This window comes from Parasteatoda tepidariorum, chromosome 10, assembly GCF_982258835.1.
Source record: "Parasteatoda tepidariorum strain Cologne lab strain chromosome 10, Ptep-v5.0, whole genome shotgun sequence".
NCBI lineage: Eukaryota > Metazoa > Arthropoda > Arachnida > Araneae > Theridiidae > Parasteatoda > Parasteatoda tepidariorum.
In genome coordinates, this window is record NC_141764.1 from 40,664,948 (window position 1) to 40,682,983 (window position 18,036).

The following is an 18,036-nucleotide window of genomic DNA, read 5'->3' on the forward strand; positions in this document are numbered from 1 at the left end:
GTAAAACATTTTTTGTCTGATAAATAAAACCTACCACTGAACTTTGTTTTTGCGCCTTCAGTAAAGAGGAGTATTTCATCTGAATCATCTTCATTTTCCTTATCATAATTTATTCTTATGGAACTCTCATGGAGAAAACTCTTACGCTTCCTTGATGTAGAGAGATATTTATAAGCAGTTACGAAGCTACCCAATATGGCCAGGAGTGTAAAAAATGATAAGATGGTTCTAAAGTAAACAAAATTAAATTACTCAATACAGAATAATCCAGAAAAATTTTTATGACTTGCACGGTATAACAAAAAAAAATGAAAGTTAATTTACTAACTATTTCTTACCTTCAAATATTTAAGTAACTATTAAATTGAATTACATAAACAAATAAATTTTTAAGCATTAAAATTACAGCCTAACTCGATTATTGGCTCCCAGGTCCCAGGTTTAATAAGAAAATAATTGTTATTTTCTCGTTAAATCTGACTTAATATTAAAAAACCTACATAAAATGTTATTACTAGATAATAACTTGGGACAAGAATAACCAAGATATACTCTTGTGGTGGTTCCAGCCAACAGACATATCAGATTGAAGCAGCCACCTGAAAAACCTAGAGACAATAGTTGCATCAAATGCAGATTGCCTCCATCCTACTAATTCCACTTTCTGAGGTTTGTAAGTCGATTCATGGAACTCAGACAATTCACAAGAGCTAAGAAAATTTGTTTCAACATTTAAAGAACATGGATCTCAGAAGCTGCGGACTTTTTTTTCCTCTTCAACTAGAACACTCAAATGTTGCGCTAAAGAAGATGCTCAGTTTAATTACGTACAATCTATACCTTTTCTATTGATTTTCCTTGTAATTTACTTGAGACTTATTATAAGATTTGTTTTATGAGTCTTCATAAGAAATACAGTTCCATGATAGAACTTAAACATCTCACTCTGTTGACTTGGGATTAACGAGTACCTTCTGGTAAATAAACGTAACAGAAGTTGACAGAAAAAAATACTTGTCTGTTCATGTCTGTTAAAAAATATTTAATTTCAAACTGTTCAAAAAATTTATATATGCAAGCAATGAAGAGTTACATTGTCTTTCATCCATTTTGTCCTGAATCACTTCATATCAAAGCCATTCTAATCACTTTAAATTTTATCTTTTGCTGCTTACATAGGTCATTTGTTTGCTTGTGGTTTCCTATAAAAAAATTTGTGAATCATAATTTCTATTTGCTCTTCATTTTATTAAAATGTGACTTTGATATAAACATTTATTATTTATATCATAATTTATTTAACTGTAATTAATAATATAATTGTAATTATTAATATTGTAATTAAGTACAACAATTATACCTGATGCAGGGTGCATGGCCAAATCTTTCAACAAAAAATTAGCACCTTTTAAGTACTTTTTAAGCACTCAAATAATATTTTTAAGCACGATATTGAATGGTTTAATGAGTGCCCTGATTTAATATGCGAATTACATCAGTCCCAACTATCTCATTATAAGGGATAGTTCAACTGTACTGAAAAAAAAAAGTTTCTTCTTCAATGAAGCAACAATCCAGTGTGGATCATGACCCTTTCAATAACCATATTTTATTGTTATTTATTTGAAGTATTTTAAAATCTTGTTCAATTCAATAAATATATCATAGTTTAGGCCTTCTAATAAAGTATGCTTAGGCCATAAAAATTCTTTTGACATTTCAATGTTCTTCCATTCTGGCAAGTTGGCATGCCCACTTTAATCTTTGTATTCTAATAAATTTCAAAACATCTAGTTAGGGTCGGGAAAGCATGGTTGGTAGGGCACTGGGACCATGGGCAAGAGGTTCAATTCCAGCCCGCCGAAGACTCCCTGTGTAGTAAATGGTGACTGAGGCACGTTAAATCTGTCGGGTCACAAAGTCCTCCATGCTCCCAAAACAAATCAATACCTCTGGGGATACTGATCCAGTAGTTTCCTTGTCTTCTGGATTAGTTCAAAATTACAAGGCTAATTGGGTCAGCAGTCCAATGATGGTTATAAAATAAAATAAAAAATCTAGTTCTTTATAGCACTTATACAATTGTGAATTTGTATTAAATACCATTAGTTTGTATTTCTTTTGGAATACTTCAGAGTATTTTCTTTTTTAGAAAATGGACAAAAAAATTATTTATTAGCTGCAATAATTCTTTTTTGAACCTCTGAAATGTATTAATTTCTCATTGGATTTACATCATTGGATGTATTAATTTCTGATTTGATTCTAGATGTATAAAATGTTTCTATAAGATATTTCCAAAGCTATTTTTTTCAAACTCATAAGCTCCACACTCTATAAAGGTATCTTTATTAGACCTTTTAGTAAATGACATATATTTTGTTTTTGCAGCATAAACATGTAAATTCATTTTTTTTTTTTTTTTGCTTGTATTTGAAAAACCAAAAAATTCTTTTTCATATCCTTGTTTCTAGTAATTACGCCGATATTTTCAGCATAGGCCATGATCTGTACCGATTTATTCAGTATGTTACTCTTTGCATTGATTCCGGCATATCTAACAACTTTTTTAAGCCCAATGTTGAAAATGAGGCAAGCCAAAGCATCACCCCGCATAACGCCGTTGGACACATCAAAAGACACAGAAAAACTACTTTGCTACTGCTCTCTCATCTTTATGTCTTGCAGCATTGAAGAGACAATTCGAATAGGTTTAATTGGAATAAGAAATCCTTTATAAGATTACAGAGTATAAAATGGAACATTCATAGATTGCAGATCATTGTATAAGAAGTAATACAATAGTTTCGTTACTTTGGTCCCCATTTCTTACAATTAGCATTGTCATTTGAATAATTTTTATAAACATTTTTGATTTAAAATTGTTTATAAATACAGTTTTCTTTCTTCAAAACTATCTCCCATTAAAGCAGTCACTTCAATATAGCAATTGATGAGTAAAATCTTACGTTGCTCAAATTTTGTATTTTGCTTACTTAAGTCACTTACGTTAAATTGATATTAAAAAAAAATGTATTTCTTACAATTCAAAATTTTTCTAACTATTATTATATAAAATAATAATAAATATTAACTAAAATTTATTTTTTGTATGGAATTATCTTTGGATAAACGAATTTTATAATTGAGAGTAAAAAATTTTTAATTCGCAAAAAATAAAAATAAAAACATTATGAGGTTCAAACTTTGGATTGCTCTCTTGACCAAATTATGGAGACCATATTTTAAGGATCTGAAATCTAAATCTGTCAAAAAAAAGGCATGTTCAGTCAGAGAAATTGCGCTTTTACATCTGATTTTGTAACTTAAAATATCATCTCAAGGGTCTGTCTGGGTTTTTTTGAGAGGTACCTATTTTGTGAAAATTTAGACATAATTAGTGAAAATTAAAAATTATATTAAAAAATCAACACAAAAATATGATAAAGTAAGAAAATATTTTCCAAAATAGTCACTTTAAATAAAAATCATTTATGACAGGTAAATTTCTGCATATTTTTCCCCATATAAAAAAGATAATTTTGCTATTGTAAAATTGTGGGCTTAAAATTGCATCCAAATTTAAAATTCCATAAAAATTACTGTCCATAGTTAAATTTCAACTTGAATTTATTAAAAACATGCATTTAACAGTACTAGCACTAAAAGTTATTTTCATTATGAGAACATTTTCGATTAGGTCATACAGAAAAAAGTTTTACAGAGAAAAAAAAAATTTCATAAAAAATAAAGGTCTGTTAAAATAAATTTACAATAGTGTTTATAATGTTCAAATGTTTAGAATTATATTCGAATTTTGACTTCCTGTAAAGTTTATAGAGGGAGGATTTAGGCTAAGTTTCGTTACAAAATAAGAATATGGTTAAATAAAATAGTACACATAGTAGCAATTTGCAATAACTTACATGGTGGCTATAGCTCCATTTGTGAGTTCTCTTGAGTTAGCATGACAAGTTATTGCTGTGGAATTCATCACTGTTTCTATTTTTTTCTTGTAAGGAAGAATCTCTAAAAATGTGAAAAAAACATGTTAGGAGCTTTGATTAAACAAAAAAGTTCCATATATTTAGATAAAGATGTAATACAATTATGACAAAACCATTTTTGCTAAGGAAATGATAATCAATCTGTCTGAAATCATAACTATTAAGTAATCCAAATAGAAATAAATCATGAAGTGTGCTCATGAAAACATGAAATGCTTAACTATTCTAAACATTGGCAAGAGAAAATAGGAAAAAAATTAGTATTTAGGATTTTGGAAACATACCACAAGCATATAAAAATGGAAAACTCCAGAAAAAATCCTGAATTTTTTTTTTAAAAAAAAAGGATTGAAAAATTGGTTAAAAGGGATGTCTGCAAAATGGATGTCTGAATATGGGACTCAATACTGTAGTTTAATTTATTCATAGAAGTAATGGTCAAGATAATTTAGATTTCATTTATTAAATCAAGAATTTAAAAGCAAATATTAAATTTTTTTACCATAAATAATAAATTACAATTATCATAAATATAAAATATTTATTCCCAAAAATCAAGAAGTTGCAGCATTGATATACTCACTTATGGTATGAATAAATTCCATTATACCATTCTTCAAATCGAAACCACCACATGAATCAGGCACACACAGCCCCATAGACAGCGCAACTAACTGCAAACAGAACACTTTTATCATTTTACATTTATTATCTCATTTTAAAAATTCTTTTTCAAAATATCATTAAAACATTTCACCTGAGAACCGATAGGTATTTGTAAACCACAATACTTTCCGTAAAACCCTCCCTCATCACTTGAGTTTTCCTTCGGAACATATACTTTTTTGCATTCATCAAAGTCACCAAGCCATTTGAAATTACCTAGAACAATGCCACTTTCAGGCTTTCCATATGCATCAACCACTGAAAAAAAATTGATAACTTGAATCATTTGTAAAAAAAAAAAATAAATAAAAAAATAAAACAGAATATTTTTTTTGCCACAGCTGGAATAATTTCATGGCTATATTTTGGAAAAAGAAGAATTTCTTTTACTGCTACCACTCGACTATTTTAGTCAGCTGCAGAATAATCCTAGCACCAGGTCAGGGCTGGATTACCCATTAGGCCAGACTAGGCCATGGCCTGGGGTCCCCTTAAAATGGATTTTTTGAAAATAAATTTTAAAAGAAATTAAGAAAAACAATGATTTTTCAAAATCTTATGATTATTTTTTAGTTCCAATTTAATATAATAAAGTAAAATTTAATTTATTATTATTTATTTTTATTTTAAATATGCTTTCTTAAATGAAAAGATATATAAATACTTTTATATTTGAATAAATAAAAAATATATGAGAAAAACATTTTATGTAAGGGCCCCAAAAACTTGAATGGCCTAGAGCCCTGCACCAGGTAAAGAGTTACAAACTTGGTAGATAAAAAAATCTTCAAAACTTTTACCAGAGCCATCTGTGTTTAAAATAAATAACGAAAAAGAGAAACAATCAAATGAAATTCTTCACAATAGTAGGAAGAGTTTCTCTAGATCTCAGAGTTGGAACAATTTTCCAAAAACTTCCTGACAATAATTTTTCAAATTTGCACTTATTTGTAGTTATTTAGATCTAAGTGAAACAGTAATACCTCATTGAAATGTCTTTAGTTTACAAAATCAATTATTAATAAATTTTTGAACATAAATGAAAAAGAAAAAAAATGACAAAATGTAATTTTGCTTCTAATTAGAGCATAAAAAAAAAATATCTAGAACGTAACTGGTGCCCCATCTGTGTTAAAGGGTTAAGAATGCTAAAAACTAGGAAGTATTTTTTGTTTTTATTTTTATACTTTATCGAAGGAATTTTTTTTTACAAATAAAACTCTTCCATACTCTGCATAGGATTATATAAGAATATTTCTCTCAGTTTCATAGTTACAAAGATAGCTTTGGGAAAAAAACACCTTGAAATTTTGGATCATCATTCTGAAAGGAAATAGTTAACACAAAAACATTACCCTTTTTGGCACTTTTTCATTTTTCCGATGCAGGTGATAAAGTTAGCAATGTAAAGTCACCGGACTCAAGTAAATTCAACTTTTTTTATTTTCACTATTTTTATTATTTTTTTAGGTCATGATTACTTGTTACAGTTAGTTTTGAAAAATTTGAAATAAATAAATAGATAAATAAAGTAGCTGAATTTACTTGTGCCAGCAAAATGGAAAAGAACTCACTTTTCAATAAATATAGAAAAGAAATTCTATCACATAAAAATACTCAAAAACTAAATACAACTATAACATATGTAAGTTTCAAAGTTTTATTTGACTTTGAAAGTTCAATAAGCTATATTTTATTATTGCATTTATTAATTGATTTACATTATTCTATTTCTGTGCTACAGGTGACAATTTAAAAACAATGTTGTTTTAAAATTGTATCAGAAAAATGGAAATAAAATGTATTGTAAAATAAATTGACACTTTTTGATTAAATAAGCGTAAGTACATTCAACAATGATTTATTTTTTATTCATTTTTATACATTTTTTAAGGAAGTATCTATTTTGCTTGTGATTAAAAAATTAATAAAGAAGTTTTTAAAAAATATTGAATTTACCTGTGCTTAGCTAACCAAAAAGTAGCAATAATAAGGGTCATATGAGATTTGAAAATATTATATTGTATCAATTTACATCAATACTATATCAAATAAAATTTCTTGAGCCTTCATAGCTCAAGAAATAATCACCTCCCAATGAGGTGAACTGGGTTCAAATCCCAGCCATGGCTGATCAATACAAATTCCTCACATGATCGCACCAACCACAGTGCTGACGTAAAATATCCTCATTGGTAGACAGATCATGAGTTAGAGTCCCCTTGCCGTCAGGCTAACTGTGGGAGATTTGTATGGTTTTCCTCTCCATGTAATGCAAATGTGGGTTAGTTACATTAAAAAGCCTCCACAGAGGCAAAATTTCTCCCAATACTTGATCTAGGAGTTCCCTTGTCTTCTGGATTAGGTTCAAATTTACAAGGCAGTTGAACATTGGTAGTCGTAAACTCAAAATTGGGTCAGCTGTTCAACAATGGTCACAAAAAAATAAATTCAGTTCAGTTTTTTAATAATTGTTTGAGGAGTTAGAAAATAAAAAGTAAGAAATATATGGGTTAATATGAAAAGTAAATTAAAACTGTTTAAGACTCCTCCAAATACAACTCATAAATGTTGGTAGATATGAAGAGTAAATTTATTTTTAAAAAAATTATAATAGACAAAATAAAAAAAGGAAGAAAAAAATTATAGAAAATTGTGTTCATACTTTGAAAAGCCCATGAACTTAGTATCTTCCTAAAATCTGTGGTATTCAAATTGTCCACAAAATACTCTAAATCGTGAAGACATCTAGACGATGCATTTGTGAAAATATCCTTCAGCAACTTAGGATCAAATTCAAACGGTCCTGCAGTATGAATATCTTCTAAAAACTCTGAATTGTTTCTTAAAGTATTTGAAGATTGTAAATCTTCAAAAATTCTTTGTCCCAGTTGCACAACATCATAGGTTTTGTAAAATTTCAGTTCAGGCAAATTTTCACAATGATAAATATGAAAACTTAAACAAACAGTTAATGAAACTAAAAAAATCTTCATGATTATTTAAAATTTGCTTTTGCAAAATAACTTTACAAGATCAGTTTTTTCAATAATTTATTTATAAAATTTCAAGTATTGCATGAAATAAGACATAAATGCAATCAAATCAGAATGAAAAGTTCATTTGTTTTAAGTGTTGTGACATAACTACGCAAAAACCATTGCTATCAGATAATTAATATTATCTCGGCATGTTTTCTCCATATATAAAGCGCCGAGAGATCGCAAAATCACGAGTTATTACTGAACACAATTACATAAAAAAGTCATTGCAATTTTGCTTAACTTCCTAAAGTGATAAGGCATTATTTCAGAAATTAGATTACCGTAATCAAAAACATAACACAAGGCAAATCAAATAATAAACACGATAATGCAGACGAAAACTATTGCTTCGGTGCTCGCAATTTCTTTACTCAGACCGAGTGAAGTTGGGTGCGTTCGTTAAATAACTTTTTCATGTAATTCATCAGCTATGCTAAAGATGAACGAGTTGAAAAAATACTTCAAGATTAAGAGATATGTTTTCTTGAACAGATATTTTTATTAAACTGAGTCATTCATAATGTTCAATTTTTTCATCTGAGTTGAAACTTATCTTGTTATCATTTTCCACGCGAGTTTAGGTAGCTCTGTTAGCGGAAAGTGGAATTTATAAAGCTAAAATAGAAAAATGTGCATTTTTCTTTATTTCGCAACCACTATCGTTATAAGCCGTCTGATATTTTAAGATATAAAATGCATTTTAATTTCAATTTAATTTAGTTACTTTTTTGGTACTATTTTATGATGCAACCAGCTGTAATTATGGCTAATGTTAATCTACTACACTAGTTTAATGTCATTATTCGTTTATAATGTGTGTTTTTAAATTTTTTTAAAAATAATTTTTGAATGAATCTCATACGGTCTATAAAGCTAGTCTATAAAGTTTAACCAAAAACAGCATGATGCCTTTATCAAATTCCGTATTAAATTCATATTTTTAAATTTTATTTGTGGAAAAAATTTATTTTCTGGAATAGAATAATTTATGAGACTGCTTATCATATAAGCCTAATCATTTTTTCTTCGATCATTAATTTTAATGTTTTTTTATTTGATTCTATAGGTTATTTCTATAGATTCTTTCACGGTAATTATAACTACCGTGAAAGCCTCCATAATTCCAAATTTAAAATCGTTGTAGACCAGAGCTTCTTAACACATTAGTAAAAACAATTCATTTTTAAGAGTGATAATATTTCGAGTTTAAAACACAATAGGGAGAACGTTTTGTTTCCTATATTTAACTTTTAATAAGCTGGAGAAGACAAATGCGACCTTCATCACTTACAAATTTATAATGTTTTATAAAAAAAAGTCGGAATTTTTTTAATAGTGTGAGTGGACTGGTTTTTAAATGTTCGAAGGAAAATGCATGCTTATTTAAATAAAATAAATAATTGAGAATATATATATATTCAAGGTATTTCCCTCAATAATTCAACAACAAAAATTTCGTCTGGAAAAAAAAATTTCAGATTTTATATTATAAAATGTATAGTGTCCGAGTGCATAAATCCATGCCATGACTAAACTATTTAATTTGTTGATATATGTACAGAGCGCAAAAAATAAACGGACCACCCTAAATAACTTTTGATTTAATGATCAGATCTTAATTTATCGGATGGTTACCCCGAAAAGATGAGAAGAAGGTCAGAAGAGCGATTCAAAGTTTGGACCCCTTAATGTTAATTTTACTTTTTGCGTATTTCGCAATATCCCGCACAAATTTTTAAAAAATTTGCACAAAATTAACGAATTCTTTTATCCAAAGATAATACCACGCAAAAATTAAATTTCTTATATTATTAATTATTTTATTTAATAACAATCGAAAAAAATGTGAGTAGTACGGTATACAATTTTTTACATCATTTTAAAGAATGTAATTTTACATGGCAAAATAAGAAATTTGAGCGAGACTGGTCGAATAGTTCTTGAGAAAAGGAGTTTTGAAAAAATCATGTATTTAAAATTCGATTTTTTTAGGCACTATTGGACCGATTTGGCTTACATTTTGCCATCTAAAATTACATTATTTAATTCTTTGGATAAACGAATTTTATAATTGTGAGCAAAAATTTTTCAATTCGCTAAATAAGTTTTCGAACCGAAAAGAAAAAATTAACGTTAAGGGGTTCAAACTTTAGATCGCTCTCTAGCCCAACCTATGGGTACCATATTTCTTAGAGTGAGGCTATTCCCTATATTTTGAGGAACAGTAATCCGGAACCATAAAAAAAATTTTATATTTATTTAGAGAAGTACGTTTTTGAATCTGATTTCGTAAGTTAAAATATCACCTGCACTAATTAATTATCATATTTGAAGTCACCTCATCGAACCATTAAGATTGAGCCGTAGACAGGGTGCATAGCCAAATTTTTTAACAAAAAATAAGCAACTTTTAAGTACTTTTTAAGCACTCAAAAATATTTTTAAGCTAAAAAGTATATTTTTTTATTTTTAATATTTTATATTTATATTTAAAAATATTTTTTAAAAAATATCGTAATTAGGATGAATAAATAAATTTTTCCCCCTTCATATTATTGAAAGTTCTTCATATGTATGCTAACAAAAGGCAAAATAATTTTCTAAGTTCCATGACCATGATAAAATAATACAACTAGTTTTTGAGAAAGAATTCTTTTCTTGATTTTATTGGCCACCATAAAAACAATTTATGCACAATTTTAAATATATTCAATATTGAGTGGATCATTCCATTTTCTAAATTAATAATTATTTTACAATTTATTTACTTACTATTATTTAAAAAGGTTAAGTGTATTTCTTAGATTTCAATAAAAGTTATTTATAAAAGCAAATTCAACAAAACATTAACAAGATTACTATTATTGATCTTACCGAATTTATAAAGATATGTAAGGAATAAAGCAAACTAAAAAAATTTTAATATATTCATATCACAAAAGTAAATGGCCTCAAATAAAATTTCATTACAATTTGTTACTCGGTTCAATATTTCTTTAATGAAATGCTTGAAAAAAGTTTAAATAATTTTAATATGTAAACACAATGAGTATTGAAGCTAAATATTTTTGTTGGAAGTAAATTATTACACAGTCCCTACACTCATAATATTAAACAAATCTGAGATAATTTATTTTTTTATTGCAACTATTTTTTAAATGAAATCATTAAGAGAAGAATTAAAGTTTTTTGGAATGACAAATCTGAATAACATAAGATTTTTTGCTCATTTAAAATAGCAAAAGTCCCTCACTTAATACATTTTTGAAATCTTGCTTAGAAATATTCCGTAGTTTATTCATAAAACAACTTAAAAGTACAGAAAATTTTAAAAGTAAGAAAATTTTAAAATAATAAAATGTAATAAGTAAAATATGGTAATAAGTAAAAAAAGGTAATAAGTAAAAAAAGTACAATAAAAGTTTACAAAATTTTACGCAATTGGTGGACGGTCTCTTAAGTAATGAATCTGAAGAATTAAAATATAAATTAATTCTTATCTTTATTAAATTAAATGATTAAATGGAAGATGATTAATTTTGAGATAAAACTTTGTGATTCTTTACTACTCTGGGAACCTACATGAAAATACGTTATTAGTGAATGATCCCCAAATAAAGTTCAAATATAGTATTGATTTATAAATAGAAGAGCGCGAGGTCATTAGCTTGCCAGTGACAAAGAAGATGATGCTTCACCAACGATGAAATTAACAAGAGAAAATTTTCTTTTACTTTTATGGGGAAAAAATTAGCAATGTTTAGTTGGTCCCCGTCATTAGCAAAATTTCGAGAGATTTTTCTGTTCGATTTCAGAGGGAGGAAAATTAAGCCTGAAATTGAGAATCTCTTGCAAAATGCAGCAAAGTTGCTTATGAGAATGCAAGAATCCTTCACACCGAATCCAACTCAGTATACGCATATGCGGACCCACAAGTACTTCATCAAACATTTAAAATTATTGGCACATTCATACGGTACGGACTGATGCTATGACGAAATGGATTGTGGTTGAAGGAATTGTGAAAACGTTGAATAGAACAATGTGAAAACCACGCTTTTTGCGCAATTCGTGGCAAAAATCTCATTTTGGAAAAGAGAAAATTAAGCACTTTTTAAAAACACCCAATAAAAAAAGCACCTTTAAGAGCTTTTAAAAAACGAAAACAAGCACTTTTAAGTACTTTTTAAAAATGCTATGCACCCTGCTAGAACATGAAGATCCAATCGTTAAATCAAAAGTTATTCAGGGTGGCCTTTTATTTCTTTATTTTACTTTTTTCTGCATTGCGCAATACACTTGAATAACACCAAATCATACCTTATACTGATAGTTATTTTTCGTGAATATTATTTTCGCATTATTATTATTTTGCATTATTATTATTTTACATTAAAAATAATATTCTGAGGCTTACAGAAAAAACTATTTTTAAAAATGTAATTTGTTATTAATATACATAATTTAAAATTAAAGAATACGCCCATAAAAAAAACATAGTTTTCTTGAATCTTTTCATTTTAGTTTATGTTATACTAAAATTTTTTGCCATCCTAACCTAAAATTTAACTTACAGCTATAGTTCCTTAATGTTTTGTAAAGTAATAATCCATTATTCTTTTATGTTTACTAATAAATTGAAAACTGTCAAACATTATAAAAACTTAATTTTAAAAAGTAAAAGCACTTTAATTTTTTCACCTTTCTTAAATATTTTTCTTCATATAATATTATACCATATAAATAACAATTTCGAGAAACGAGAAGTTGTCCAAATACAGACTAGTTATTCAGTTGCTAAATAAAAATACTTTTAAAACATTTTTATAGAAAACCATATGCGGCATAAGAAATTATTATGTTACATACTTCAACACCAAAAACATAGACTTTATAACTCAAACAATTAAAGAAATAACATATAAATTTAGAAAAAAAAGTTTATTTGTATACTAAAAGACAAACACAGAGTTGTATAATAATTAGCTTTTATTAATCATGCTTGTTTAAAAAATTTCATATGTCTTTGTAGTTTTATTATTTACTTTCAAATGAAGAAAATTAACACGCTATTAAACTATAATATTATCATCTTTGCTTAATGACTTTTAAATTTATGAATAATATTGTCAATAAATCATAATTGTTTCCTATAAAATAAATACCATTTTTGAAAGCAAACCAAGATAAAAAATGAAAACATTTTAAGAGTCTTAGAATAAGTTGTAGAGCAATTTGTATCTAACCTTGCCAAGAGCACATTCATTTTGTGAAAATTGTGAAAAACATTTCTCCTTAATTGGTCAAGAATAGGATAGATGAGTAGTAATTTTAGCACATCTAAAAGCAGTGGAAAAATTTCAGTAAAAAAGGCACAAAAAAGGGTTGCCCAAAGGAAAAGCGTACACACATGGTAAAGTATGGTACATGGTAAGTACACACATGATAATAATAGCGATAACGGTGTCAATCATCAGGGTTATAGAGTAAGAAGAGTTCACCTTAAATTGCATATAACTAATTAACAAGAATTTAAGTGATACTATAGATGATCTAAAATGAAACAATGCATAATAGTACTAATTTTAGCGGCAGAAAGGTGTGCTTAATGCAGAGATTTATTATTGAAAGTTTGATTTGTATGTGGAAAACTGTCTAAAGCAAACAGCTATATATAAATAGTGTAAATATTTAAATGAAGAGCATACATCAATATCAGATCTGCCGAGACCTAGGAAAAACAAATGCCATCATGTACAATGTTGCTGCTGTTGAGGAAACGATTAGAGGAAACCTAAGAGCTAATCTGTGCAGCACTTTGTCCAACATGAGTAAAGAATGATACAATCACTTTCTTCCGCTAAATATCAAATTCATTTATACCGTTCTGTTTTTGATGCATCATTCTTAGCTCAACTTTATATTCATTACTAATGCTCTCATGTGAACTCATTAATCATCTATACACAGAGAAGGCACGTTTCACTTAATTCCTTTATAACCCTGTGTGATGGTGCTACATGTTCACTTTTCATTTAGGCAACCCTTATATTTTAAAGAAAATGTTTTGCTTAATTTGTTTTTTATTTTACTTTTATATGGACTTTGCAGGGTTCACTATACAATGCCCCAATTGTTCTTATTTTAAAAAACGGACACATTCAAAGCAAATAAATATCAATCAATTATACAACTGGTAAGATTTATTAATAATACCAAAGCTAGTATTGCCTTAAAGTCAGTCAGTCAATCTGAGTAAAGACTGATATTTCTTGGTAAAAATTCACAAACAAGCGACGCAATGGTGCAATACAGAAAATTACAAAATAATAGTTCAGAAGACAAATACAATATAAAATTAACAATGCACTATTAGAAATAACATATATGTATTATTAAAAATTTTAACATTAATATTTAAAAAACAAACATAACAAAATATATTTATCTGTAATACGATAATTATATTGCACAATAAAAATAAATAGAATAAATAATATTTATTAACTGTTTTAAATAGATAAAAATATTTCTTTTCATTTAACAAAAAATGTAACACCAGCACTAAACATTTAAGCAATTACTCAATATAATACAACAATAAAATAATTTCAATAAATTAAATTTTTGTAATATGACTTAAATTAAAATTAATAAATCATATTTTGGCACACTTAGAAATACAGCTCAAACTAAAACATAACAAACACTGAGTATAAAAATATAATATAAAATAAAATTCTAGTTAATAAATAGCAATATAAGCACCATTAATCATATATTACTGAGATAGACTGATTTTTACCTGTTTATCATAAATGAAAAGCAACAAATAATAAAATAAAAATCTGGCAGATAAAAACAGCAAAGAAATTTTACAAGTCAAAATTAACAGAGCATTACTAACTCAAAACAAAAACAATTAACTCCTTTATGTAAAATTAAATTGAAATTCCTTATATTCTTCTTCTCATTGGCACGACAGCCCAGGATGAGCCCTGGCCTTCTCAACAAGCCTATGCCAAGACATTCTTCCCTTAGTCAAGGTTATATCCTTATATTAAAGAATTAATTAATTTTGAGGCAAACAACTTTCTTCAGAAGAGGACTGCGAGAAAAAATGCTTACCTTTGGGGCCACAATTAATTCAGCATTTATTACAACTAATAATGGCTTAATTATTTCTTAGTGTAATAAGTACAAAATCAGTTTGTTTTAGACTAAATAGAGCAGTGATATTAATAAAGTATATATATATATATATATATAATAGTTTCAACTTAAAAAAACATTTGAAGCTTAGCAAGTTTTTAACTAGGTCAAAAAAAAAAATTTATAATTTTTATATAGAATATAAATTACTTCTTTAAATTTTAAGTAAACCAATTTTGTTTCATAACATGTTTCGGTTAAACAAAAATCTAAGAAAAAATTGTAATTGAAATATTTTAAATCCTAAATTTTTAGAATTTTAGTCTTATGTTTTCAATTTTTTTAATAATTTGAAAAAATGTCATGAAATTTCTTACACTTTTACATTAGTTACGCAAGTTTAATCTAATTAATTTTTTGCTGTAAGTTAGAGAGACGCAATTGGCCACAAGTTGTACACCCCTATTAATAACTGGAACATTTAAACAAACTAAATACACTTTCAAACGATTAAATGAACTTAAAACAAATAATTGAATAAAAACTTAAAATGCATAAATTTTTAACCAAATAAATATTCAAAAAAAAAAAAAAAAATCATTTATGTACAATAAAAATTGTTGCAAGAATATAGGCAATTCTAGAAGTGCTTCCATCCTATGTGCATTTTCTAATGTACCATGTTTCACCATTTATTCAAGAAAAAATTCAGTTGCCAGTAAATTACAAGAAAATATGAGTGGGTGTAAGGATTACACTTATAGAAAATGAAAAAATTTTCAAATTTATAGCAGAAAAAATTGAAAAATGGGTAACACTCAATATAATTTTTAATATTATTTCAAACCATATATTCATTTTTCATTAGGAACTTGGGAGAAGTTTTTTTTTTTTTTAAATAATAAAAAATACTTGCTTTTGACAACAGATGAAAACATAAAACAAAACATAAATAATCTTATTTCTGGAACACAATAACTTATTCTATAATTTGTAAGAAACAATAATAATTATTATTATTATTATTTATAAAAATAAATGTAAATCAATTTAATGCTATGAGATAGCATTAAAAAGTAATCTTACTTATCATCATTTTAACTGAAAAATTTACCAATCAAAAACTAGACATCGATAATAACCCAAAATAAATTTAATAAATACATTAAATTCATGAGGTTAATACATCACCTATCTTAGTGGTTCGGAATTAATTTTAATATAATGACACCAGTGTTTCCAGAGATGGAAAAGTTCACACACGATTGGAGAGAGTGGCACAGAGGCCGAGTTATTACTACTAAACTTATTGAGGTCCAAGGCTTACTGTGCCCATCTCAGTTTTCTTGACCTTGGGCTCTGAGGTACAGGAGCATATGTTCCGGTCAGGTGGTCAGCCGAACGCGGATCCCCCAGTGTTTAGTTCCCAAGCATGCTTGGTACTCACATTTATCGACGAACTGAAGGGATGAAAGGCTAAGTCAACCTCGTCCGGCCCGAGGATCGAACCAAGGACCTGTGGCACGACAGCGCGAAGCGCTACCGCTCAGCCACCGGGCGAGTTATTACTACCATCATCTTATTTCTAATCCTTAATTGTGGTATTGTAATGCACACATGAGCTAATACTGCATATGGTTAACCATTTATGTTTAATACCAGATCGTCACCCTAAATCTATTAGTGTAGATCTAGAGTGATTTCAACAGCCAAACAAATATATCACAAAGAATTAATTATAGTAAGATCAGAATTTAAGGGTGTTACCCAATTTTCTCTTAATCTTCTGAATAATGATAGAAAGACACAAAATAAAACAAGTTCTTTACAAATATATATATATATATACTCTCAGCAGTGTCTCCATTACTTATAAATAAGTGCATTTTAAAACTACGCACATATGTGCTAGTCCTTTCAATGAATTAATATATAAAATTTGCTTTATGTGATAGAATATCATTATTTAATTATTTATACAAGATAATCTAAACTGATATGACAAAGGATGGAAATATTTTTGAAGTTCTTCCATACTTGAGACTTAATTACTGAAATATTTATGCATAAAAATTCAATTTCAATGTTTTAAAGAGATTAGTAATAGAATGAATAGTGATAATTTTACAATTCCTCAATTTAAATATACATATTTATCTGGTAATTTATATATATATATATATATATATATATATATATAATATTCAGAGGGACAAATTGTCAGATAAAATATACTTAAAAATTTGATTTAATCCTTTGACTATTAACAAAATAGGTATGTTAAAAATTATCAAAATTATTTTTGGGGTAAGCTACTTTGAAATTTTTGGGCAAAGTTCTGTAACACAGACAAAGTAGAGCATGCTCCAAATTGTCATTCATAAAAAATTGCGAACTTCAAGTAATTAAAATTTAGATGATGTTAAAAGTTTTAATAAACTTTTATTTGTATTGAAAACTATTTTACAGCATTTTTATTTTACTATAATTTTTTCATTGAAATGAAAATTTATGTAAAACATACATAGGGAGAATAAGAATCTGATTGGTACAATATAGACAGAACCAAATCCAGTTAGAATATTTGCCAAGTTTCGGAAAATGATGAATCAAATATTATTTGGTAAAATAGCATAAGTATAGATATTATGGTATAATCTGTTTCGTTATGATATAGTACATTTTCTTACAGAACTGTTTGAAACATTGATGATAGAGTTATTATTAAATATTAAAAAAAATAATGTCACATGGAAAATATGAATAGAATTGTTTGTAAAATCAGTAGTCAAATGATTGTTTAAATTTTAAATGTTAAAGTGATTTAGTGTATGCTGTAATGGCTCCATGACACAGAAGTTGCCCAAAGATAAAGTGTCTCAGGTAGAACAAGAATAATTACACTCATATACTTGAAGAAAAAAAATTATTAAGTTTATTTTACTTGTTAGTTTATTCTGGTCATTCAAATATCAGAATAAAATGTTTTTTTTAAAGCAAAATGTATGGTCAAAGGATTAAATTGTAACTTCTGTTACCTTCATTGAGTGTTAATTTTTAAAAAAATTATTATATTAGAAGTAAGGAAAAAAAAAGAGAGAGATGTGCAAGTTTTGAGGTAAACAAAATGTTCTCCATAACAATTTTGTTTGTTTTGATGCCAAATG

General features: G+C 27.2%; 1 protein-coding gene across 1 annotated transcript in view; it reads right to left on the bottom strand.

The window, feature by feature from the left end:
* LOC107454327 (uncharacterized) overlaps positions 1 to 8,099 on the bottom strand; it is a 71,703-nt gene extending 63,604 nt beyond the window's left edge. The window contains exons 1-5 of the mRNA XM_043040848.3: positions 7,339 to 8,099; positions 4,765 to 4,931; positions 4,591 to 4,681; positions 3,927 to 4,029; positions 35 to 228 (exon numbers count right to left, since the gene is read on the bottom strand). Of these exons, the coding sequence (XP_042896782.2) occupies positions 35 to 228; positions 3,927 to 4,029; positions 4,591 to 4,681; positions 4,765 to 4,931; positions 7,339 to 7,669 (886 nt within the window). The 5' untranslated portion in view covers positions 7,670 to 8,099. The remainder of the gene's footprint in view (positions 1 to 34; positions 229 to 3,926; positions 4,030 to 4,590; positions 4,682 to 4,764; positions 4,932 to 7,338) is intronic.
* Between the last annotated feature and the right edge of the window lie 9,937 nt (positions 8,100 to 18,036).